General features: G+C 46.0%; 2 protein-coding genes across 5 annotated transcripts in view; both read left to right on the top strand.

Moving 5' to 3' along the window:
- The window catches only part of WRN (WRN RecQ like helicase), a 77,802-nt gene extending 56,024 nt beyond the window's left edge, over nt 1–21,778 (top strand). The window contains exons 24-35 of the mRNA XM_081177129.1: nt 199–369; nt 456–550; nt 2,304–2,376; nt 3,986–4,059; nt 5,641–5,713; nt 6,505–6,617; nt 7,229–7,343; nt 8,045–8,176; nt 13,111–13,273; nt 13,999–14,222; nt 18,869–19,009; nt 20,979–21,778. Coding sequence (XP_081033255.1) covers nt 199–369; nt 456–550; nt 2,304–2,376; nt 3,986–4,059; nt 5,641–5,713; nt 6,505–6,617; nt 7,229–7,343; nt 8,045–8,176; nt 13,111–13,273; nt 13,999–14,222; nt 18,869–19,009; nt 20,979–21,098 — 1,494 coding nt within the window. The 3' untranslated portion in view covers nt 21,099–21,778. The remainder of the gene's footprint in view (nt 1–198; nt 370–455; nt 551–2,303; nt 2,377–3,985; nt 4,060–5,640; nt 5,714–6,504; nt 6,618–7,228; nt 7,344–8,044; nt 8,177–13,110; nt 13,274–13,998; nt 14,223–18,868; nt 19,010–20,978) is intronic.
- A 3,028-nt stretch (nt 21,779–24,806) lies between these two features.
- Nucleotides 24,807–26,395, top strand: part of GTF2E2 (general transcription factor IIE subunit 2) — a 31,114-nt gene continuing 29,525 nt past the window's right edge. Inside the window, exons 1-2 of one of the 4 annotated variants that reach the window (XM_081176870.1) lie at nt 25,061–25,136; nt 25,650–25,815. Coding sequence is in view for 1 of the 4 variants with exons in the window: in XM_081176868.1 (XP_081032994.1) it covers nt 25,057–25,136 (80 nt within the window). In the remaining 3 variants the exon portion in view is untranslated. Of the gene's footprint in view, nt 25,005–25,036; nt 25,137–25,471; nt 25,592–25,649; nt 25,816–26,395 lie in introns of those variants that run through there. The other 3 variants (XM_081176869.1, XM_081176868.1, XM_081176871.1) reach the window with 3 other exon arrangements.

Below are 26,395 nucleotides of genomic sequence, written 5' to 3'. Positions count from 1 at the left end.
TATGTTTATCTGGTGACATAGCTCAGTGTTGAAAACCAGATACCGCCCAGCCATTTATGTGAGCATCTTCTACTTGAAAACGATGTGAATGTACTTCTGAAGTCGTGGTCCTCTGCAGGAACGGGAAGTCCAGGGAACATCTGAAACGGTTCTTCAGATTTTAGTTATATTTCTGGCTTCTTCCTTTTTTAATTTCAGCATTCTGAACGCCTCCCAGAACAATACCGAAGTCATCCTCTCTTCGGAAGTGGGAAGGACTGGCCAGAGAACTGGTGGAAGTCATTAGGCCGGCAACTGATCTTAGAGGGCTTTCTTAGAGAGGTTTCTGGCCAACGCAAATTTACAACCAAGTGCAAGCTGACGCAGACAGTAAGTTTGCAACTAAAGAAGGTGCTCTATTAACTGGTTGTTTTGGCAGCACCATATTGAGCCATAATTTGTTTCGTCTGTCTCAGGGTAAAGACTGGCTCTGTAAAGCAAGAAAGGAATCAGGACAGAAGCTTCTGCTTCAGCCTAATGAGGAACTGCGCTTAATGAAGTCTCCTTTAAGGTAACCATGGCCTAAGTACTGAAGTTAACAATGCTTATTTGTGCAAGTGCTTCCAGGCTGCCAAACATTAGGTCTGGATCATTTTGAAAGCTCACCTGTTGAAATGGAACATTGTTTTCTTTTGGTTTTTTTATTAAAAAAATGGAAGCTTTTTCATAATACAATAAAATAATCTAAATGAAAATAGAAAGAAAGAAAGAAAATACAAAGTTCTCTCTCAAAGGTAGATCCTAACCCTTGTCTCACACAGAAAGGGGTGGACCCTCCCAGCTTTCACCTGGGAGCTTCAAAATGGAACTCTATTATAATAAATAAAAATATTTTATTTTAGTTTTTTATTTTATTTAAATTGGAATATTATGATTGGATATCTTAATTGGGTGTTTTTATTGGAAAATTAATAAAAATTATTTTAAAAAACAAAATCAAAATGGAACTCTATTGTTGGTAAAGGAAAAGGGACCCCTGACCATTAGGTCCAGTCGTGGCCGACTCTGGAGTTGCGGCGCTCATCTCGCTTTATTGGCTGAGGGAGCCGGCGTACAGCTTCCGGGTCATGTCGCCAGCATGACTAAGCTGCTTCTGGAGAACCAGAGCAGCACACAGAAACACCTTTTACCTTCCCGCTGGAGCGGTACCTGTTTATCTACTTGCACTTTGATGTGCTTTCGAACTGCTAGGTTGGCAGGAGCTGGGACCGAGCAACGGGAGCTCGCCCCGTTATGGGGATTCGAACCGCCAACCTTCTGATTGGCAAGTCCTAGGCTCTCTGGTTTAACCCACAGTGCCACCTGCGTCCCTCTATTGTTGGTACTGGTGTAGAAAAAGGACAAATGCTAGTGCGGCCTTGTGCAGTCTCATGGCCCTAAACTAGCTGGTGCCAGTATAACTCTCATGGGCACACACATATCCGCAGAGGCCTTTGTTGGCAGCTCCCCCCCCCCCAAAAAAAAAGTTGAACTTGAATGGAGTTTTCTGTTGCATCAGGGTAGTAGGTTATGTTGTGTGTGGTACCCACAACGGTTTCTCCGGTTTTCAAATGTGACCACGATTTAAGGTTGCCATCTCCCACTTTAAACCTTTCTGTGCTGATTGTTCAAATTGAGTCCTCTGTTTGACAAAATAAGGGCATGTGTCATTATTTGTTTTGTTCAGGTTTGTATGGCAGGGGAAAGGTATTGCAATTGTCTTCTAGAATGTAAGGATTAACCTTACTATTAGACCAAAGTGGTGAAGAAAAAAATATGGCAGGTTGGTGGCAGACAGAGAAAAGTGGTTAGGTTTCGCGGGATATGGTGATATACTACAGGAGTGCCTCAGTTTTCAGAGAGCTGAACTCCACTGCCTTAGAGATTGGCCTGAAAGTAAATAGAAGCTGCACTTTGAAATCATTAACATTTGTGACTTTGCATTCTGCAAAAGTACCGTATGTTTCGCTCTATAAGATGCACCAGACCACAAGTTTTTGGAGGAGGAAAACAAGAAAAAAAATATTCTGAATCTCAGAAGCCAGAACAGCAAGAGGGATCGCTGCGCAGTGAAAGCAGCAATAACTCTTGCTGTTCTGGCTTCAGCGATAGCTGTGCAGCCTGCATTCGGTCCATAAGACACACACACATTTTTTTTTTTTTTTTTAAGAGGGAAAAAATGAGTCTTACAGAGCAAAAAATATGGTAAGACTTGGCTGTGCATCTTGCTGTTGGAATGGTTTTTGCTATCAGTAAGGCTGAGATAATTTCCCTTCTCTTTCCAGCTATCAGCCGACCTCTTCGAACACCAGTAATTCCTCCTATAGAACGTCACCTCAGTTGACAACAGAAAAGCAGGTCTGTATGGTAAAAACCAGCACTTTTGCATCGCTTCTTGCCTTCTAGTCAAAGGCAGTGATCTGGCCAGGCTATCTGTCAGGCATGGCCAAACTGTTGCCTTCCAGTTGTTAATGGAATGCAACTCCCATCATTCCTGATTATTGACTATCTTGGCTGTGGCTAATGAGAGCTGGAGTCCCAACAACATTTGGAGAACTACAGGTTCAGCACACCTGCTATATATGATAGGGTGGCAGGATCAAGCCTAGCTGCCCAGTTCCTGGGCACATATTTCCTTGCTCTGGAGTTGCTGTACACGTGATGATTGCACAGCGATGGATGCAAGCTTGGCTAAAAGTGAGCTTGCATACCACTGTTAATTTTTCCTACTGATATGGAGCCCCATGAAAAGTTGGGCATATTCTATGGTGACTTCTCAAGTTAGTGCAGCAGCTCTACGAAGCATGGTTCTCTGGCAGACAAAACACAGCTTTGTTGTTGTTGTTGAGTCGTTTAGTCGTGTCCGACTCTTCGTAACCCCCTGGACCAGAGCACGCCAGGCACTCCTGTCTTCCACTGCCTCCCGCAGTTTGGTCAAACTCATGCTGGTAGCTTTGAGAACACTGTCCAACCATCTCGTCCTCTGCCGTCCCCTTCTCCTTGTGCCCTCCATCTTTGCCAACATCAGGGTCTTTTCCAGGGAGTCTTCTCTTCTCATGAGGTGGCCAAAGTCTTGGAGTCTCAGCTTCAGGATCTGTCCTTCAAGCGAGCACTCAGGGCTGATTTCTTTAAGAATGGATAGGTTTGATTTTCTTGCAGTCCATGGGACTCTCAAGAGTCTCCTCCAGCACCATAATTCAAAGGCATCAATTCTTCGGCGATCAGCCTTCTTTATGGTCCAGCTCTCACTTCCAAAACACAGCTTAGGTAACTATATGGTTTCGCTTAGCATGTTGTCTGAATCTGGGTGTGTGGTTTAACTCTTTCAGATAAGCCATGAGCTGCCACCAAGGTTTGTCCTTTGATTTTTCAGCTTGTGGTTTGTGTTAGAGAGAAATGGGTTCGAAGGACATGCTAAGCTGCTGTCGCCTGTCTGAATGTTTGCACCAAATCATGGCTTCCCTTAGCAATATGCACAAATGAGATCTGTGTCTGCATTCCTTCTCTCATGAAAGGTGTTTCAAAAGGGACTTGGAAATGAAGCCTTAGAATTCTATATTGTTTTAAAGATTTCTTGGATACTGTAAAATTAAAAGATTTATTGATTGAATGAATAATGTTTATTCCGTTAGTCCATAGACTATAATAGAATAAAGTAAGATACCAAGACTTTAATAAAAGTCTATCAATCACAACTGAAATAAATACATAAGATATATACATAATAGACCTTAGGCAGGTGAAGTCAAGTAATCATCTCAGGATACATTTTATATTCTCCTGTCTTCAGATCTCCATGAGAGTTTACAGGAGTGGAATCTAAAATGTTTTTCTGAAACGAGATGCATTCCGTTAACACATTATCAAATTACTGATATTATTTTGAGTATTTTACTATAAATATTTATTCAAAGTAAATTTTTGCATTTGTATTCATTTTCTGCTTTGGGATTTTGTATTCCTGAAGATGTCTTTGCATGAAAAGTTTTCGTATCGAGAAGCGAGTAAAGTCTCTAGAGAAAGTTCATCCTCGGCTAAAAGGTAATACTTCCAAAGATTATGTACCTTCTACCCCCCCCCCCCCAATATCTTTTTAGATCTCCTTTTTCCATCTAGTCTTCCTATGGTCTCTTTAGAGAATGTTGGTTGGGTCAGCTGCTGTAAGTGGGACAATACAGTCACAAAAGCGCTTTTCTTTGTTGCTACAATTAGTAATGTCAATCATTTCAAGAGTTTTTGGTTCTTTAATCATCCGCCCTTTAAATGATTAATTGATGACTAAATTACCACAATAGCCAAAGCACAATACAGATACATTGGCGAAAGACTGAAGGGTGTGTAAGACAACATACAGTTGAATAAGCAAAAACCCACTCGTCGTTAGATGGAAAATCAATATTTTTCTAGTTCCTATTACAGCAGCCTAACAGAACCAACTTGGCCTAAAAACTCATCAACATGCAGGTCTGCAGGCAGTCATCATCACTGATTAAATAACTAAATCTTCAGTTCTAATGAAAATACAGCCTTTTGTGCAATAGTTGTTTTAATGTAAGTGTGGGCACGCTTTAGCTTAGTGAGAGATTGTGTGTGTGTGTGTGTGTGTGTGTGTGTGTGTGTGAACTACAAAATCCACCAACTGCAGCCAGGTGCAAAATAAGGGTAAAGAGGCCAATTGCATACTGTACCACATGAACTGGGATTATCTGCATATATAAGATACGGTTTTTTAACCATATCTGAGTTCCTACGGAACAGGGATTCTAACAGACTATTTTGGGGGTGGGGGTCGGGGAGCCTTTTGGTTTTTGCTCTTGTTAAATGTTTGGGAATCAGAAACATGCAATCCACTGCAATTCATCCGGCGACCTCCCTTTTGCCTGCGCTTGCATGTAGACTGCTGGGTGGGGAAATAGCTGCATAACCATGAAATACATAGATAGGCATGCAGGCCTGAACTGACACGAAAGTCAGGCTTATTATGGACATTCCTGCTCCTGTCCATATGTTTCACAAACACCCCCTCCCTTTGCTGCTAGTGGCAGCTGTCCTGGAGCTTTGTCGTCCATGGATGACACAGTACAGTGGGTTCTGGATTCACTCATTGGTAAGACCTTCCAAGTAAGGCTGGGCAATATCTGGTTTTCAACATCATGATATATCACCAGCTAAACATAGCAACAGATTGATATATCATGATGTGTGAAATAAGGATGGAGCTGTACAAAGGCATTGGCTGGCTTCACGGTTTTTCCTGCGTCGTGATTTTTGACAGCGCCTGCTCTTGCGATTCTCTGCCCCCTGCATCAGGCGGGGGGAGCTGAGCTGGAAGAGTCAACAGGAGCTGCAGGAATCGAGAGAAGCATTAGCTGGCTTCACGGTTTCCCCCACATTGTGATTTTTGCATAACACACACACACACACACACACACACATACACCCTGATTCGCAGTATATTGCCACATCAGAAGTTATGAAACCGAGATCATCATATGGACTTCAAACCAGTTTGGGGCAATATATCAATATATCGCCTATCTCCAAGGATATTTCCTGGATATTTCAAGGAAAAGGTGCAGGGATTTTTGTGTCAGTTGCTCCTTGCCTCCTTTCTTTTGATAGTGCCACAGCGCAGTTGCCACGGCTTCTGACCCCTTCAGAATCTGCTGCATCTCCAAGAGAGAAGGAATTGCAGGTGAGTATGTCAACTGAAGTGATTCCTTATTTGATGGTATGTTTACTGGGGCTGTCACCTGATTAATGAAATCTTAGTGGATTAGTTTTATGAGTTGCAGATAATGATGAAGTTTCCTGGAGTGAAGATGTCCTCTCGTCTGATGTGCATCTGTCTTCAGCATTCTATACATTTTGACGCTGGGTCAAGATGCAGCTTTTTGCACAAGCTTTTAGGGGTGGAGAATGAGACCAGAATGCCCTTCCCATTGTAGTGTTGCCTTTTCTATTAATGTTTATGTATTACACGGCTAGGGACGCGGGTGGCGCTGTGGGTTAAACCACAGAGCCTAGGACTTGCCTATCAGAAGGTCGGTGGTTTGAATCCCTGCGATGAGGTGAGCTCCTGTTGCTCGGTCCCGGCTCCTGCCAACCTTGCAGTTCGAAAGCACATCAAAGTGCAAGTAGATAAATAGGTACCGCTCCAGCGGGAAGGTAAACAGTGTTTCCGTGCACTGCTCTGGTTCACCAGAAACAGCTTAGTCATGCTGGCCACATGACCCGGAAGCTGTACGCCGGCTCCCTCAGCCTATAGAGTGAGATGAGTGCCGCAACCCCAGAGTTGGTCACGACTGGACCTAATGGTCAGGGGTCCCTTTACCTTTACTTTACCTATCTTCATCTTCATGTTTATCTTCAGAGTCACATACCTTTTGGGTTTACTCACTCAGGACATACACATCCCCATTCATCCTCTGAGACCCTCATAGGCATCACAGTACAGCCTTCACATGTTGTCTTTTCCTTTAATAGACAATGCTATATGGCAAGCTAGTGTCAGCCCGTCAGAAACTGGCGAATGAGAAGGACATTCCTCCAGCCGTACTAGCAACAAATAAAGTGCTGGTTGATATGAGCGTGATAAGGTAAGCCTTTATTTTGGTTTGAATAAGAAGATAAACCTTGTCTGACGACTTAATAATTTATGCCAGCAAGGCGAGTCTTTTCCAGGGAGGATGATATGATGGGCTGTCATTGCCCACTTTACAGTAGTCGGAGCTGAAGCGCTACAAAAACCAGCAGAATCTATTTGACCAGAGACCATAATAGGCTAGGACACAGGGAGCAGGGAATGTGTGCACAAACCACACCAGCCAAACTTAAGATAATCTTTATGTAATATGCAAATAAAGTATTTACACATTCAGTTGAGAGCTGTAAAGTGTTCCAGAGTCATCAAATCATGAACATACATGTGCAAATCAACACAGAAGATTGTTCATGACTTAGAAATGGCACTGGTCTAGAAGATTTCGTTACCTCTTTTAAAACCTGGCACCTTCTTACATGTTCTTACTCTCTTGAGGAAAGCAGTCTTCAGGAATTTTTCAAGGTCTCTTACAGAGGCTAAATTATTAGCAGTGATGGTAGTAGCTTGTAGGGTTTTATTTGTTAAAATCCAGACTTAACCTGCATACACCTTATGTATCGAAGCTCATGGCGTTAAATTACAGAACGTCTCCAATATTTCCTTCAGGCCTACAACTGTGGAAAACATTAAGAGAGTTGATGGCGTTTCGGAAGCGAAATCTACCATGCTGGCTCCTCTCCTGGTCACAATCAAGGAGTTCTGCCAGGCAAATGATTTACAGGTCAGATGTAATTGAATTAATGTACTGTATCTGGTTTCCCTCCCCTGCATTTATTTCCTTAGGGTTCAAAAGGGATTTATAAAGGATTGTTTTGACTTGTCAGCAGAAACCCACTGATGTCTCTGCCCTGCAAATTTCTAGGGCAAGGGTAGGCCCATTGCAATGAATGGATTTGAGCCTTCCACGGCTGGCTGACCTTGGACTCTCATCACCACACAATCAAGCGATTGGTGGGAGTTGGTGCTGCTGCTGTGGCCTCTGGGGGCCTGAGAGTCATCATGGCACTAATCTCTGCTTTTCTAAGTAGTGTATTTTCTCCCTGCGTATAGAATGTGGAAGAAGTTTATGCAGGCATTGCAGAGGCATATAGGTAGCCATCAGCATTGCAGGATTATAGAACTGCTTAGCTCAAGGAGTCTCAAAAGTGACACTAAAAGTACCTTTTTCGTGATTATTATTTCTTAAATGTGAATATAGCCAATGCAGAGTGTAACGTAGAAGATAGCTTCATAAAATTCTTTGAATCCTAGTCACTGTTTTGGGTTATCTGTAAAACATTGTCTAATCTGGAAAAATATAGTTAGCTTTCCGACGGTGTTCAGCCATCAACATCATTTGCTTAGTTAGTGGTTTTCCTTGAGGTTTTAGGATTTTTTTAAATAATAAAAGCTTGCTTGCTTGTTGTTGTTGTTGTTGTATAGATTGATGTCTTCAAGAGTTCTGGATCCAGAGATCAGCCAGAAATAGATCTTCAAAAGGATGGCGGATGCAGCACTCTAACAGAATCGGAACGCACAACTTACACATTGTTTCAGGAAAAGAGCATGTCATTGGTAAGCTCCTGAAGCTCCAGCTGTGTTTCATAGCTGCTCTGCTTTAGAGGATTATGATCTATTTCAGTTAATTTTGTGAAGTTGAAAGGTGTAAGACAGGCTGCTGCTGATGCATAGTGCAAGCCACAAGTGACCTCTGTGGCTTGGGGAGAACACTTACAGTGGTACCTCTGGTTATGTACTTAATTCGTTCCGGAGGTCCGTTCTTAAGCTGAAACTGTTCTTAACCTGAAGCACCACTTTAGCTAATGGGGCCTCCCGCTGCTGCCGTGCCGCCGGAGCACGATTTCTGTTCTCATCCTGAAGCAAAGTGCTTAACCAGATGTCAAAGAGAACAACAACTACCAGACTTTTAGAAGACATCTGAAGGCAGCCCTGTTTAGGGAAGCTTTTAATATTTGATGTATTACAGTATTTTAATATTTTTTGGGAAGCCGCCCAGAGTGGTTGGGGAAGCCCAGCCAGATGGGTGGGGTATAAATAATAAATTATTATTATTATTATTATTATTATTATTATTATTATTATTATTATTATTTATTATTAACCTGAGGTAATATTTCTGGTTAGCAGAGTCTGTAACCTGAAGCGTATGTAACCTGAGGTACCACTGTATTTGGAACAGAGTGGCAGAATGTTAGGATTCAACAAGGTTTTAATTCTAAGCACTGCTTATCTGGATGTATAAGGCCTCTGTATGCATGCCCTTAAACTGGAACTGTTTTCTTGATAGGGTGGCAGCTGTATGTGGAGACCCATGCAACCTGCCCCACCAACATGGTTGTGATAAGTGCACATGTACCACAGCTGCATAGGATCTAAATTGGCTCCCACACATGGAGAGAGGGGTTGTCCCACCAAAGTCAGTGGAATGTAACTTTCTAAAAAACCAGGCTTATAATAGGATAGTCCTAGAATTGCCACATTTTTTTTATGTAGGCAAAATATCTGTGCCTTTCATCACTTCCTAACAGGCAGACGCGGAACGCGGGTGGCACTGTAGGTTGAACCACAGAGTCTAGGACTTGCCAATCAGAAGGTCAGCAGTTCAAATCCCCACGACAGGGTGAGCTCCCATTGCTCGGTCCCTGCTCCTGCCAACCTAGCAGTTTGAAAGCACGTCAAAGTGCAAGTAGATAAATAGGTACCGCTCCGGTGGGAAGGTAAACGGCGTTTCTGTGCGCTGCTCTGGTTTGCCAGAAGCGGCTTAGTCATGCTGGCCACATGACCCGGAAGATGTATGCCGGCTCCCTCGGCCAATAAAGCAAGATGAGCGCCGCAACCCCAGAGTCGGTCACGACTGGACCTAATGGTCAGGGTACCCTTTACCTTTAACAGGCAGAAATTAATTAGTGAAGCACTTCTTCACACTAAAACTCCATATTAGGAAAGGTTTCACCAATTAATGCTTTACTCAACTTAAAGAAAGGCACAGAGCCATAACAAACACTAGGTTGTATGGCCGAAGGGCACCATTTAATGTTTGGCAAGTCTTGTTCAATGGTTGTAGCAGAAACAATAAAGTAGACTTAAAGAAGGCTAACACGTTTATTGTGGCATAAGTTTTTCTGGTTTGGGGCCCACTAATACAGCCTACAAAGTGGAGTGTGGCCTACGAAAGCTCATTTTATTCAACAATTTCTATGCTACTTAACTAAAATTGCCTCTAAGGGGTGTCAAAATACATTTGGTAGTGTGCTACTCTTGTTGTCTTTACTGTTCACTGCTGTTTCTTAAATGGGTTTGAAACCTATATTCTGTTAAAGCCACACCAAATGTTTATCTGCTTTGTTTTTGAAGGGGAGGGAAGCAATTGTTCCCCTAGTCCCACTAAATAATGTTATATTCTCTACTCTCTTTTTCTCATTTCTTTACTACTGTTGTTGTTTTCTTCTCTACTGGTATTTTGCTGCCTTCTTCCTGGGAACAATCTTACACGCGCAATCCCAGCCAATTGGCAATCAGGCCACAAAGGTGGCGACATAATACCGTGTGGCTGTACAAATTTGGTTATGTGGCAACATTGCTGAGCATAAGTTAGAACATTTCTTCTAGGATCAGCATTGTTCTCATTTTAAAGGGAAGAGCATATTTTCTTCTTTTCAGAGTAACCTCTCTTGCCCGCCCCCCAAAAAGTGCAGCTAGTGGGATGCATTTTTTTTTTATTAAAGATTTTCTTGTTTTACAGAAGTATGTGTAATGTCTCTAGCATTTTTTCCATGTAACATTTTTACAATTCCGTTTCATTTGTTGAGACATTAGGGGGAGGGGGAAAAAGGGTGGAGGGGGGAAGATAGGTGGGGTTGGGGTTGGGTGGCAATGTTTCTACAGTGGTGCCTCGCAAGACGAAATTAATTCGTTCCGCAAGTTTTTTCTTCTTGCGAGTTTTCGTCTTGCGAAGCACGGTTTCCCATAGGAATGCATTGAAAATCAATCAATGCGTTCCTATGGAGACCGTCCGGGGACAGAGGGGAAGCGCCGCGCGTCTTCCCCTCTGTCCCCGGACCTGTTTAAAGCAAGGGGCGGCGGGGAGAAGATTGCTTTTCCCCGTTGCCTGCCCCGCAATCTCCGGGGACAGAGGGGAAGGCGCGCGCGCCTTCCCCTCTGTCCCCAGACCTGTTTTAAAGCAAGGGAAGGGGCAGCGGGGAGAATCGCTTCTCCCCGTTGCCGCCCCTTGGTTCAAAAGGGGTCCAGGGAGAGAGGGGGAGGCACGCGCGCCTTCCCCTCTGTCCCCAGAGATTGCGGGGCTGGCAACGGGGAGAAGCGATCTTCTCCCCGCCGCCCCTTGCTTCAAAAGAGGTCCGGGGACAGCGGGGAAGACGCGCTGCACTTCCCCCCTATCCCCGGAGCTTGCGGGGCAAGCTTTGTTTTGCGAAGCAAGCCCATAGGGAAATGCGTCTTGCAAAGCGGCTAAGAAAACGAAAAACTCCTTCGTCTAGCGAGTTTTTCGTCTTCCGAGGCGTTCGTCTTGCGGGGTACCACTGTATGTAGGGTTAATGTATGTAGGGTTTGGTGTCAGCGTTGCTTGTGCAGGTTCTCTGCTGTTCACTTGTGTTCCTTTGGTGGTGAGAGAGGTTGGGGTTAGGGTGTGGTTGTTTGTGATTGGCTGTGGTGGTCTTTGTTTTCGTGTGTGGGTGGGTGAGCAAAGATATGAGAAATATGTAAAATAACTAAGCAAGTATTAGACATCACCCCAGAATTGGCCCTACTAAACATCTTCCAAGACAACAATGCCCATTTACACCACAAAGAACTCATAACCCACCTACTTTCAGCAGCCAGAAACACCATAACCAGACACTGGAGAGACCTGTCAGGAGTAAGCATGGACCAATGGTACCAAATAGTATGGGAAACAGCCCTACTAGAAAAATTAACCAATAAACTGAAACTGACACGGGGACAAACAGAAGAAGACGCCTTTGCGTATGGCTCCCCTTTATCACATACACAGCCCTACAAGACAATGACAATAATCCACCAACAGCATACAAATCAATATGGGATGCATTTTTTACCACTGCCGAATATTGTCATTGAACATGACCTTCCCCCTACTTAGTCCTATACCTTATTTTGTTACACTTATTTGTCACAGAGTGCTGCTGTGCAGTGATGCTGGGGGCTTGCTGCCTGCTCAACTCCCTCCTCCCAGGAGTGTTCCTTGTTAGATAGCCAACCAATTTAAAATGCCCAAGGACTAATTAACAAGGAGCAATAATACAATTAGTACTAGGTAATTTGATGCCTTGTATCAAATAACCATTGATTACAGGGTGCACCCTGGTGTCTCCTGTCTGGGAGAAAGTCAGCAAACATAACATACAGCCGTCCTCTTTATGGGAAGAATATAATTGTCAAAGTGTAGATAGTTGGTGCATAAGCGGCTGCTTAGGATGTTCAGTACTGAAAAGTAGTGTTGTTTTTTTAACCTGAATCTAAATATATTCAGTAGTGCTATTACTAGTGTATAGTTTCACTTATAGCCCAAATAATTTTTCAACAGGCATCTGCCCTCTAGAACAGTGATGGCCAAACTTGGCCCTCCAGTTGTTTTGGGACAACAACTCCCATCATCCCTAGCTAACAGGACCTCTGGTTAGGGATGATGGGAATTGTAGTCCCCAAACAGCTGGAGGGCCAAGTTTGGCCACCACTGCTCTAGAATTACACAATTAAGTTCAACATTCAGACTTTTTTTTAAATATTCCAGCATTATTAGGTGCAAGCAACTTGTGATCTGCAGCCATCACTGGTAGCTCAGCAAACCTGGGGTTTTTTACATCCTGCCTGAATCTGTAAAAACACAAGCACAAAACATATCTGTATGGAGAGACCACAATACAGTCATACCTCGGGTTACAGGCACTTCGGGTTGCGCGTTTTTGGGTTGCGCACTGTGCCGAACCCGGAAGTACCGGAACAGGTTACTTCTGGGTTTCGGCACTCACGCATGCGCAAAAGCACTAACACATGCTATGCGCAGAAGCGCCGAATTGCAACCCATGCGTGCGCAGACGCAGCGCTGCGGGTTGCGAACGTGCCTCCCGCACAGATCACGTTCGCAACCCGAGCGCCCACTGTATATATCTGGGTGTGGTGTGTTTGGCTTGGTGGGTCATTGGCCTGATACATTCAGTAGTGGTTAAAATCGTCATTGCGCTTTATAGCCCCCAAGAGTCTCATACACTTTCTCTGTTGCCAGATATTATTAACAGGCTATTTAGGGTGCTAAGATGGCAGCCCTGTGTCAAGTTATCTTCCCTTTCCTACTCCCAAGCAAAGTATAGTGAAGCAAACCAGAAATTGCCAAAGAACTATCTCTATTGCTAAAGAACTATTTCTCTTTCTGGGGAAATGTATTTTCAGCTTTAAAGTTTTGATGGCCAGGCTTAATGTAGCTCTTCTGATTGCTGTCTTTCTTGTTTCCTCAGGAGAGTATAAGTGACCAACGGTCTTTGCCTCTTACTGTGGTTGGCACACATCTATCCCAAGCCTTGAAAGCTGGCTACCCAGTCAATTTACAACGTGCCGGTCTCACTCCTGAGATACAAGAGATGATCACGAAAGTCATCCAAAACCCTCCCATCAACTCAGGTGAAAAGTTCAGCCAAGCACTGCAGCCTCTAATAAATGATATTCTTGAGATATGGACAAAATATGAGAGCTTCAGTACCTTTGAAAATGGCCCATTCCTGGGCAAAGATAAGCCTAATTAATTGTGATATGAATAGGGCACCTCATAATGAAACTGCCAGTGTTTCATCAAAACACGTAGAGTTTAAACAGGAAAAAAGAAAATGGTCCCATCTGCACAACTTTGCAAATTCAGAGGGAAGATGTAGAGAAGATAATAGCTTTTGTTTTCATTGGTGTTTCTGAGATGAATTTGTGAATGCTTATTAAGATAGCCTACATTTATGAGGTTTTGGCTTTACAGAATTGGGGTTGGCATGTGCAAAAATGATTGGAAATCCCCATTATTCTATATTGTTTTATCCAAAGTTCAACTTTCCCTGGACCTTAAAAAAAAAAAAGGAATTTGCCTGCTCTGTATATAGAGGTTTTTTTTGGTTGTATCCAACTAAATTTTACCATTGACATTGGTGGACCTAAGTTAGTCACGTCCATTAATTTTCATGGGAGGAATGGGACTCGATAGTTGAAACCCGTTGATGGGACTCATTCATTGCATCCCATCCAACAGGCTTTGGATGCAAACCTAAATATGATTTTGTGGAAATTTGAGCAGTTCTTCACAGTGGGGTTTTTTCCTCTTACCAAATAATAATTATTGCATTGATGTTTTTCCCCTTTCCAAGATGTAACACAAATGAAAGCCATTAGAACACTAGTCCCTGCAGATATTGAACCGTATCTTATAAGAATGACCATTGCACTGCTGAAGAAAGGGTACAGAACTCGGCAGCTGGGACAGGAGGACGATTCAGAAAAGCAAAGACCAGCTGGAGAACCTTCATGTCTACAGATGACAACAGTAGCCTCACAGAAGGATGGGGAGAAAATTACGTGGATTAAAACAAAGGTTTGTAAACAAAGTTATACAGAGAAAGAGAGAAAGACACTATCAAACTAATTATGCAAGAAAGAAACAAAAAGTGGTTTGGCGTCAGCAGTGTTTTGATTTATATCCATTGTCCCTTTGCACCCAACTGCACTTGCAGTTGTTTCATTGCCTAGCAATGGACAGAATTTCAGTTCTGTTTCCCCATATTTTTGCAGCAATATGGGATGCTGCATAGCCTGGTGGGATGTTGCCTCTGGCTGCGGGGCATCTCCTGACACTTTGCAGCCTGGCAGGAAGTCGCCCTGGGCCATGTGGCATTTCCTAATGCTGCATGGACCAATACGGCCTTGCGGGTGAAAGTCACAATGAGAGGAGGTCTGGCTGGCCTCCCTCAATGCAACAGTCATGCACGCAATGCGTGATGCATGTGTTGTCACACACACTGCATGGGTTACGTCAGGCCCCACCCCCCAGTGTCGGGCACAACTCTGTGCCTGTGTCAGTCACAGTGGCCTTTGCAGGACACGGTAAGCCAAACCATGGCTTAGCAAGACCTCCCCCCCCCCCCCGCAAACTTGGTAGTTAGGAGGGAGAAAGCTTAAGCACGGGCCTGGGTCTGGACAACAGGCTTGTTGTTGTTGTTTAGTCGTGTCCGACTCTTCGTGACCCCATGGACCAGAGCACGCCAGGCACTTCTGTCCTCCACTGCCTCCCGCAGTTTGGTCAAATTCATGCTGGTAGCTTCGAGAACACTGTCCCACCATCTCGTCCTCTGTCGTCCCCTTCTCCTTGTGCCCTCCATCTTTCCCATCATCAGGGTCTTTTCCAGGGAGTCTTCTCTTCTCATGAGGTGGCCAAAGTATTGGAGCCTCAGCTTCAGGATCTGTCCTTCCAGTGAGCACTCAGGGCTGATTTCCTTAAGAATGGATAGGTTGGATCTTCTTGCAGTCCATGGGACTCTCAAGAGTCTCCTCCAGCACCATCATTCAAAAGCATCAATTCTTCGGCGATCAGCCTTCTTTATGGTCCAGCTCTCACTTCCATACATCACTACTGGGAAAACCATAGCTTTAACTATATGAACCTTTGTTGGCAAGGTGATGTCTCTGCTTTTTAAGATGTTGTCTAGGTTTGTCATTGCTTTTCTCAGAAGCAGCAGGCGTCTTTTAATTTCGTGGCTGCTGTCACCGTCTGCAGTGATCATGGAGCCCAAGAAAGTATAATCTCTCACTGCCTCCATTTCTTCCCCTTCTATTTGCCAGGAGGTGATGGGATTAGTGGCCATGTACAGCTTTGAAAGCCAAACCAGCTCCTTGAAGCTCCCTTAGTTATTGGGTAATATGTTCACAGCAGTCAATCCCAGTTGTCTGGCTCCTGCATGTTGGAGGAAAAGTAGTTTCTGGACACTTTATACAGACAGTCCCATGTACATGCATTGCAAGAGTCTGGATGTAACTAGAAGATGAGCACTTGTGGCCAGGTCCAGGGGCATAGCATGGGGGGGGCGTTAGGGGGGCTGTGGCGCTGGGCGCCCAGTTTTTGAAGGGGCACGAACTAGGTGCCTCCATGCAGCAGGTGATGGTTCGATCCAGTGCTCCTCTGCCCGCCAAGGACTGTATTGGCTGGCCAGGCTGCCCCTTGCACAGGTGGGCAGGCAGCTCAGCACATTGCTCTGGTGGGGGTGGGGACACTCTGGTGGCATTGGCTGGGCTGGCGCCCCCACACCTGGGACACATGCCACCCCGTCCAGTGCACATGTGTGCCCCCTTCCCGGCGTGCGCCCTGGGACGTCGGCAGCTGACACTATGTCACTGGCTAGGTCATCTCACTCCAAGAAGGGGCACAGAGGCCACCCTGAGCTGAAGCTAGTACAGGCATAGGCAAACTCGGCCCGCCAGATGTTTTGTGACTACAACTCCCATCATCCCTAGCTAACAGGACCAGTGGTCAGGGATGATGGGAGTTGTAGTCCAAAAAATCTGGAGGACCAAGTTTGCCTATGCTTGAGCTAGTACAGTGGTGCCCCGCAAGACGAATGCCTCGCAAGACGGAAAACTCGCTAGACGAAAGAGTTTTCCGTTTTGGAGGTGCTTCGCAAAACAAATCTCCTATAGGCTTGCTTCGCAAGATGAAAATGTCTTGCGAGTTCCTGCGGGTTTTTTCCCTCCCCCCCCTTTTTCTAAGCCGCTAAGCCGCTTATCAGCTGATCCGATAAGCCGCTAAAAGCCGCTAAAAGCGCTAATCTGCTAATCCGTCAATGGGCTCGCTTCGCAAGACGAAAAAACCGCTAGACGAAGAGAATCACAGAACGGATTCTTTTCGTCTTGCGAGGCACCACTGTACGAGGCATTGTGAGCTACTGATGCCCTCAAGCTGTGTGGTGGCCCTGCCGCTACCGGGTTCTTAAAGGGGAGCACTGCCTGCTCTGGATTGCCTGACATGTTCACCAGCAGCTCTGGTGGTTCACTTGGTTAGCCCTCACCCAAGCCCATCACTCACTTCCAAGTACAATGGCACCTTGGGTTACAAAGGCTTCAGGTTACAGACGCTTCAGGTTACAGACTCCACTAACCCAGAAATAGTGCTTCAGGTTAAGAACTTTGCTTCAGGATGAGAACAGAAATCGTGCTCCGGCGGCGCAGTGGCAGCAGCAGGAGGCTTCATTATTTAGAAGAAGAAGAAGAAGAGTTTGGATTTGATATCCCGCCTTTCACTCCCCTTCAGGAGTCTCAAAGCGGCTAACATTCTCCTTTCCCTTCCTCCCCCACAACAAACACTCTGTGAGGTGAGTGGGGCTGAGAGACTTCAGAGAAGTGTGACTGGCCCAAGGTCACCCAGCAGCTGCATGTGGAGGAGCGGAGACACGAACCCGGTTTCCCAGATTACGTGACTACCGCTCTTAACCACTACACCACACTGGCTCTCAAAGTGGTGCTTCAGGTTAAGTACAGTTTCAGGTTAAGTACGTACCTCTGGAACGAATTAAGTACTTAACCTGAGGTACCACTGTATTGCTATATATATATCAAATAGTTTGTGGTTTCATTCAAGTATATGACTGTACCTACTCTATTTTCCCACAGCTCTGATAATACACACAGTATGAACTATCGCGTTGCCCAATGCATTTTAGGAAAAGAGGAAAGACAACAGAAGTTGAAAGTGGGGGTGGGTAGAACCTCATTATGGTTTACGTTGAAGCTCACCTTTTTCTGCCCTAATTTGCATCTGCTTAGAAGTACTCATGTTCACCAGTTTTTCGTAAATGAGAAGGCTAGCCTACAACATAGTACCTCAGGTTAACAGTTTCAAGTTAAGAACGGACCTCCAGAACAAATTAAGTTCTTAACCTGAGGTACTACTGCACTTCTTCAGGGTATCCACTGCTTCACAAGGGTCTGAAGTAAAGAGGGGGGGGGGGGACTAATTGCCACCTGAGCTCTTAGAAAGGAAAATGTAATAATACTGTTTTCTTTTAGAAGCATGGCTCCACAGCTGCACCTAGTGGGAGCAAGGGAGAACTCCAGGCGAAAAGGGTACTTTGTACCATGGGGTGGGACGGGAGGGTTCATACATGCAAACCAGGGTTGCATGAGCTTGGATAGTTCAGTTGGTTAGAGCGTGGTGCTGATAACACCAAGGTTGAAGGTTCAATTCCCGTATGGGACAGCAGAATATTCCTGCATTCCAGACTAGATGATTCTCAGAATCCCTTCCAATTTGATTATTCTATGATGGGAGGATATGGAGGTTGATGGTAAAATCAGCGCAAAGCAGAGCTGCCGAATGGGATAAAGAGGCTTTGGAAACAAGGTTGGAAATGTGAAAATAGGGTTGAGATGGTGAATGCATTGCATTGAGGAACCAATTTGGGTCAAAATTATGACGCAAAGGGACTGGAATGATCAGTTTTAAGGATTTCCTCTTCCTTTTGATGAGAAGCTATTTTGCACTTTTTATCTAGTACATTTTAACAACAATTAAATTATACCAGTGTATTGATACACTTCTTGGTTTTTTTCAAGGAACTTACAGATTCTTCGTTTTGGGTAATCACCTCTGACATTATAATTTTGTATGGGATAGAATTCCAGGAAACCTAAGTATCCATAAAAAACCCATGTAATAAAATCCTATTATTCTTTATGTGTCTGTTAACTGTTTTGGAATCCAACTGGGGTACAGTGCGCGCGCACGCACACACACACACACACACACACCCCGCCCCGGGTTGATTTAATTTTATTTTTGTATTTTCTTTTCTCTCTCTTTTGGTTTCCCCTTTGATTCTTGTGTTCCATCCACGAATATATTTTCCTTGTGTAGAACAGCTTTCCCACAGGATTTGGTTGTTGGCTTTCTTTTCGGCAACTAATTGTTTTAGCATAGTTGAAGAAAGTGGAAAGCATTACAGTGTACGTGGGGCTCATTGTTTAATGATAAGATGAAGCACATGTGATGCAGGCTTTTGTTCCTTAAAAGCAATATCCAATCTTTCAGTAAACTCTGAGTGTTTGGTCATACAAATTGCCAAATGAACCGTCGGAAGTGTTATGTGCACAACATTATACCGTGACTGATTTTCATGTTAAATCATTTTCTATTTCGGTGTTTTCGTTCAGTAGCCAATGGAATGTTTGTCATGGTTTCTTTTTCTTTCAAAGGCAAAAAGCAATAATGAAGAGCAAATTCTTGGCGCTAAACCAAATGTCCAGAGCCATCAGAGCGCTATCAAATTGGCCTCATGGAATCAGACTTCACTCAGTGCTGAGGAAGAAGATCTCTTTACTGATTCCCAGTCACAGGTAATGTGGTCAATATATCATATTTACATTTGTAACTACTGTGGTAATAATTTACTTCTGCACCACATGTTCTTACCCAAGTGAGGGAACACCTTTAAATAAATTACAGAACCAAGAGAATACAGTGGTATCTCGGGTTAAGTACTTAATTCATTCCAGAGGTCCATACTTAACCTGAAACTGTTCTTAGCCTGAAGCACCACTTTAGCTAATGGGGCCTCCTGCTGCCACTGCGCCGCCAGAGCCCGATTTCTGTTCTTATCCTGAAGCAAAGTTCTTAACCTGAAGCACTATTTCTGGGTTAGCGGAGTCTGTAACCTGAAGTGTATGTAACCTGAAGCATATGTAAGCAGAGGTACCACTGTAACAGCAATCTCAGTTTCCTGTAGAGACCTGGTTCATTAAAACAGCACAAGGAATTGCTTGTCGTCTCTCTTCCTTCCCTGTGTAGCCACTGTAGCTTAGCATCTTGTCCCCCACCCTGTTGAATGGATTTGTGGGTATAACCTACAGCAATCTAGGAAGGCAGCCTTTCCCAAATTCTCTTTTAGCCAAATTCCTGGCTTTCCCCTGCCCTCAGGAGCTCAGAATTCAAAGTTCCACCATTCCCTCTCACACAAAGGTGGAAGTGAGGAACCCAAACAAATGCAAAATCCCAAACCGAAGCTGAAATCATCATCATCTTTATTAATTAATTAATTAAATTTGTATATCACCCTTCACCCAAAGATCCCAGGGCAGTTCACAACAGAAAAATACAAAATGCCAATACAGAATAAATAATAAAACAAAAACAAACCAATAACCCCTCTCCCACAAACACATTTAAGAAGCCATAGAATAATCAGCTGAACACCTGGTTAAAGAGAAATGTTTTCGCCTGGCACCTAAAGATATGTAATGAAGGCACCAGGCAAGCCTCCCTGGGGAGGGCATTCCACAAATATGGAGCCACTGCAGAAAAGGCCTGTTCTCGTGTTGCCACCCTCCAGACCTCTCATAGAGGACACACACAAAGAAGAGCCTCAGATGTTGATTGCAGGGTCCTGGGGAGAGGCAGCCCTTAATCATGCATAGATTTGATTAGGTTTCTGGAGAAAGTAGTGATGTAAAAACTGTGATATTTGATTGAAAATTAGATATTCAATATACAGATTTTGTTCTAACTGTCCCAATATTATTTGCATTTAACTTTTTAGATCAGGGGTCGGCAACCTAAGGCCCATGGGCCACAAGCAGCCCTTGGGGGTCGTTTAAGCGGCCCATGGACCCCCGCCGCCTGCTTGGTTGGCTCCCGTGCGCTGTGCTAAACTGGCACGGAGCAGAGTGAGGACCGCCTTCTGCGATGCTGGCCGGATTCCCATTGGCTGCAGGAAGCTCCTGCAGCCAATGGGAAGCTGTGCACGCCTCCTCTGAGCCGGAAGGAGCGCCGGAAATAGCGTTTGCACATGCCCACCGTGGCGTCTGCAGGACCGTGAACTGGCCCAAGCCACAAAAACTTTGCTGACCCGTTTTAGATAGAAAGCATTAGGCTTGATTTTTGTGTGCCTGCATTTTGTGACTCTCATAGGCTGCATTCCATCTCCTTATCTGACCTCAGAGAGGCACAAATGACATGGCCAGCCAGAATATTTTGCTATGTCTGTTTTGATTTAGCACTGGGATGTTAATCCAGCACCTGTCCTTGAAGCTCTTTGACATGTTTTGGGAACTGGAAAGTAAGATAGCAGATTGAAATGTCAGCAGCCCCTAGTGAAGGGCTGCCTGCCAAGGTAACAGAGGTTAAAGTGCAAAACCAAAAGTTGTGGGACACTCCAAGGAACTTGATAGAAGTGTGGTGTAATGTATCTTTATATTCACTTCCTCTGCGCAGGCAGGCTGGTAGGAACACAGGCAGTTGACAGTATGTGCAAATAGCGGTATGCAATAGTGGGGGGAAATGTGTTTGATTTCTTCTTTTCTTTTCTAGACATTGTCTCAGCCTTCCAAGAGGAAGTTACCAGGGTGGATTAGGACTTCCGGAGAAACTGTTCCTCATAAAACTCCCAAGAAATCTAAGGCTGGAGGAAGCAAAGGGCTCTTTGGTTGAACATGGAGATATCATAAAACTATGTTTAGATATAAAAACTGGATCAAAATTTTATACTTCATTCACTTTTCTTCACTCAGTCTGACTCAGTGAGACATTTATGAACATCTCTTTTTCAAAATACAGAACATTGAGAGGAAAAACTCTGTTCATTTTTTACCACACGAACCTATGACTGGATGGGCTTAAAATTAGCCCCAATTATTGAGTTGGTTCATATGCCAGGCTTACCAGGTTCTGAACCTTGAGGTGAAGAAGAAAACAGCAGTGGGTTAAATCAGATTATACAGTGTTGCAAGGCAATATTCAGTGTACCACTGAATATTGGCATGCTGAAGAGTTTCAGTAACTTTGGGGGAAAGAACACAGAGTACACTTCGAAGAACAGTTGAAGCCTGGGAACAGTGCATGTAGCACCTGTCTTCTCCAGCTGCCCTGTTAGTAATATCAGTAGGATTATTGCTGCATAAAATGGGCAATCCCACATTTTTTATTTTTGTGACCATTTCTTTAAGGAAGGCAAAAAATGTAACCCAACAGCAGGATATTGTGGTGCATAACTAAGTGGTTGTCAGATTGCTTTACCATTATGAATATTGTTAAATTGTTAATATATTATTTTCTATAACTTCCACTATTTTTTGCACTTTCTTATAAATAAAACTTGTTTTTCATTAAAAGTTATTCTGTTTTGTCCAGTTATGAAGGTTGATGGTGAGAAGTAGACAGAAGTTTAAATTTTTTTTTTAAATCCATGCTGAAGAATTATAGGTATTTTCTAATGAATTGCCACCTAAAATAATTTAACCCTTACACCTTAAGGACCAAAACCCACCACCCCTTCCTCAATGCCACGGGTGTCAAACACAAGGCCCGCGGGCCGAATCCAGCCCGCCAGACCTCGTCATGTGGCCCGTGTAGCCGCCGTTCTCGCTGCTGTTCTCGCCCGTCCAGTGCACCATCGCCTGGTTGTGCGCCGCGTCGCCTTTCTGCACGAAGGAGGTGGTGAGCAGAGAGGCCGCCTCCGGAGGTCCCCCGCCAGCGGGACCCCGCTGGTCGCCCGCCTCGTCCTGCGGGCTGCCGCGTCTCTGGTGGCCGCTCCGGTCCGGCGGGCGTGCCGCCCAGGAGGTGCCCAGCGCGAGCAGCAGCAGCAAGCGGAGCGGAGCTGCCCGGCCGGACGCTCCTCCGCGGGCCCTTCAGCCGCTGCTGGCACCATGCTCGGCCTCCGCTGTGCCTGCGCCGCCGCCGGGTAGGGATGCGAGTCTGGCAGGCGAGGCGCGGTGGCGGAGGACGGGAGGGAGCGAACCGAGATGGAGGCGGGAGCACGGCGCGGACGCACGGCGTGGGAAACAACATGCCAGCAGGGCTTCGACGCCCAGGCGAGGCGCAGCACTGCCCTCTGCCGGCGGGCCCCACCGAGCCCCGGAGCCCGGCTGGCCGCCTTCCCCGACGGCTGCTGGCAGCAGGGCTGCAGCGGGCGCGCCGGAGCAAGTGGACGGGAGCCCGGCGCCTGGGCAAGTGAACGTCCCCCACAGCCTCGGCTTGCCACGGAGGGCAAGGGGAGGTGGCTGCCTCAGGCAGCAGGATCCACAGGGGCAGCTCGGCCCGTCGTGGAAATGTGCTTCCTCCAGCAGCGCCCGATTTGGGGCCGTGCGGGCGCCTCACCCGCCCCGAGCCAAGGGAGCACAAAATAATGATAACGATGCCTATTTATTCTATGGGGGGGCACCAAATTTTGTCCTCACTCAGGGTGGGTGCCATATTACCAAAGTCCGCCCCTGCCCCTCCTCAATAGGATTTGAAATCCAGGGATTTGAAATCCAATAAATTCCTAGGAGTGCCCCTGTCCGTACTGAGTAAGCCCCTCAGCCCCTAAAAGCAGACGATACCAACTTGCCAACATTGTGATAGTGATGTTGTGATACGGTAGCGATATATTGCAGATTTGAAAAGCAGAGGGAGGAACAAGCAGCATTGGCCCCGTCAGAAACTGGGGTGCAACCGGCACATCTCCCCACCACCACCACCAGCGCCTGGCATAGGGAGGAGGCAGCAACAGGCGGAGAAGGAAGAGAAGGCGCAGACAAGCCCCAGCCACAAGACGCAGTCCGGTAAAGGTGCCCTCAGACTGGGCCTGCACAGTCTACATCACCACAGGGGCAGACTTTAGTAATCTTTCATAACAGGGGTGTCAGCCTGAATAAAATATTGAGGGGGGGCAGGTAGGCCCCACCTCACATCACCATCATCATCATCATAATTTATTACTGGTCAAAGACGAGCTCGAACCTCACATAATTTATCACATGCCACACACACCCCATTTAAATGTCAAAGCCCATCAACTTCGGGGGTCTCAGCCTGCTCAAATATTTAAGGCTGATACAACTGGCCCTTTGAGGGTGACCAAACTGCTGATGCAGCCCCCGATGAATTTGAGTTTGACACCCCTGCTCTATGCACACTCACAAAATTTGACCTTTTTATCTCCTTACTCTCCAGAATTCATGGATACTTAATGTATTTGAAGTATTTAAATATTAAGAGCCTAAAGAAACAGAATTTCTTTTCGTCTGACACCTAAGTGACAATAAAAGGGTCTCCAGGCAATAAAGGGGTCTTTCTTTGGGAGGAAGTTCCAAAATTTTGTTGTTGTTGTTTAGTCGTTTAGTCGTGTCCGACTCTTCGTGACCCCATGGACCAGAGCACGCCAGGCACTTCTGTCCTCCACTGCCTCCCGCAGTTTGATCAAACTCATGCTAGTAGCTTCAAGAACACCATCCAACCATCTCATTCTCTGTCGTCCCCTTCTCCTTGTGCCCTCCATCTTTCCCAACATCAGGGTCTTTTCCAGGGAGTCTTCTCTTCTCATGAGGTGGCCAAAGTATTGGAGCCTCAGCTTCACGGTCTGTCCTTCCAGTGAGCACTCAGGGCTGATTTCCTTCAGAATGGAGAGGTTTGATCTTCTTGCAGTTCATGGGACTCTCAAGAGTCTCCTCCAGCACCATAATTCAAAAGCATCAATTCTTCGGCGATCAGCCTTCTTTATGGTCCAGCTCTCACTTCCATACATCACTACTGGGAAAACCATGGCTTTTACTATACGGACCTTTGTTGGCAAGGTGATGTCTCTGCTTTTTAAGATGTTGTCTAGGTTTGCCATCGCCTTTCTCCCAAGGAGCAGGCGTCTTTTAATTTTGTGACTGCTGTCACCATCTGCACTGATCATGGAGCCCAAGAAAGTAAAATCTCTCACTGCCTCCATTTCTTCCCCATCTATTTGCCAGGAGGTGATGGGCCCAGTGGCCATGATCTTCGTTTTTTGATGTTGAGCTAAATTCCAAAATTTAGGAGCCAGCAAAAGCTCTTTCTCCAGTTTATGTGCTTCATCAAACGCAGCCTTCCGAAGCCAAACGTTCTCCAAACACAAAAATGATAGCAGATTTGAATTCCTCACGCCCCCCAAAAGTACTTTTAAGACCCCTGCAAAAATTAAGTTTCACCCCAAGACCCGCCTTAATCCCACCCCCCACCTTGCATGCCAACCAATACGCTTTCTCTACTTTATCAGCCAAGTAATAGGAGTGGGGGGAGGAGAGAGAGGAACCCTTTTGCTCCGCGCATGCGCCTTTCAAACAATCCTCCCCGTTGCCGGAGCAACGTAGGGATGTACTTCCGGGTTCATATTATAAAAAAGAAAGAGCATCGCTGCGGTGACGTCACATCGCGCCTCGCGAGCAGGATGGGAAATGTCGGCGGAAGACCTGCGCGCTAGGAAGCTGAGCCAATAGGGAAGCAGCACGAGCCGCAGGGCTCAAGTTGGTTTCCCAAACCCGCCCCCCCCCAAACACACTACCCGTCTCCCGCCCACCCCACTCCCGCCGTTGGGGTAGTCTCGTGCGCGAGGTGAGTGGTTTGGCGCGCGGGGGCGCGCGCGCGCGCTCAGCGGCACCCCGGGATGGGATTGGCGGCTGCTACGGCGGCGGCGGCGGCGGCGACGACTCTGGTTTGCCTCGTGGGGGGCGGGCTCGGGAGAAGGTGAGGGGGCAGCCCGGCAGCCCACCTCCCCGGGCGGAGTCAGCAGGGCATCCCCCTTTCCTTCCAACCCCCTTGTGGGAAAGCGGGAATATTCCGGGCATGGGGAAGCGTAAGGCGACCACGAGAGAAATTTCCCTCAAAAGCGGGGGGGTCACTTTTTCCTCAGCTTCCGCACGGCAACCGTATGTCCGGGTTCGACTACCCAGGCTTCCCCCAAAGGGACTCCGCTAAGGAACTGGCAGCCCCTCTTCACAGCGGTTGAAGCAACAACGACAACAACAACACTAACACTGAGGGGCGGTTGTGAGGAGGGGCGCGCGCAGGGCGGCTGACCTCTTAACTGAGGGAGCTCGGCGCGGCTTCTTCAAACTGCCAGTTCCTCAGCGGAGTCCCTTTGAGGGAAGCCTGGGTAGTCGAACCCGGACATACGGTTGCCGTGCGGAAGCTGAGAAAAGGTGAAAAGTGGCCCCTGCTTTTCAGGGAAATTTCTCTCGCGGTCGCCTTACGTTTCAGAGGCACCGTCATCCGCCCCACAGGACTGTCGTTCCCTTCCTCGGGGAACCCTCAGAAACCTTGCTCTGTGGTCGCGCGCAGGGGCTCCCTGACGATTTCTGCACGATTTCCAGGGTTCCTCAAGGATAAATACCGCCAGCAGTTCCATAGGCACTCCATAGAGTAGGTGTGTGACCCATATGTTTTCAAAACTCTTCGCAGAAATAGGAGCTGGCTGGGTAATGCTTAATACCCCTGTAACGGGGGCGGTGCTATTGCTTCACATTGCGAGAGGTCTCAGGCTGAGAGAATAATTGTCTGCAAGGCCATGAGGGGAAAGCCGACTCACAACTCTTCAGCTGCCCATTTCCCTTTTGAACATAGAATAAAAACAGGATGTTGCCTTGGAATTAGCAGTCTTGGGAGGCTCCTAGTCTTGAAGTGCTCCTTCAGGGCTGAGCAAGACATAGTCAATACAAAGTTTTGTACTTATGAGCACACACTTGCCAGTTACCTAAAACTGTGGAACCCTCGTGACCAGGAAAGTTAGTGTATTATAGTGGCTAAATATGTGATACAGGAAATCCACAATTCACATACTGCCTCTGCTGAAAACCTACTAGATGGTCTTGGGCAAGATGCTTTCTTCAGCCTTACATCTGCTGTTTGAAGATAACGCTTATGAGCTTTACGGCATGGATTTAAGCCAAGAAGTAGTGAAATAGTGCTTTGAGCAGCTGCTTTGAGCTGAGTATTCACCTTCCTGT

Source organism: Podarcis bocagei (genome assembly GCF_964188305.1).
Source record: "Podarcis bocagei genome assembly, chromosome: 17".
NCBI classification, from domain to species: Eukaryota; Metazoa; Chordata; class Lepidosauria; order Squamata; family Lacertidae; genus Podarcis; species Podarcis bocagei.
The sequence above is the reverse complement of the archived record's forward strand: the minus strand, read 5'-3'. Positions and strand labels throughout refer to the sequence as shown.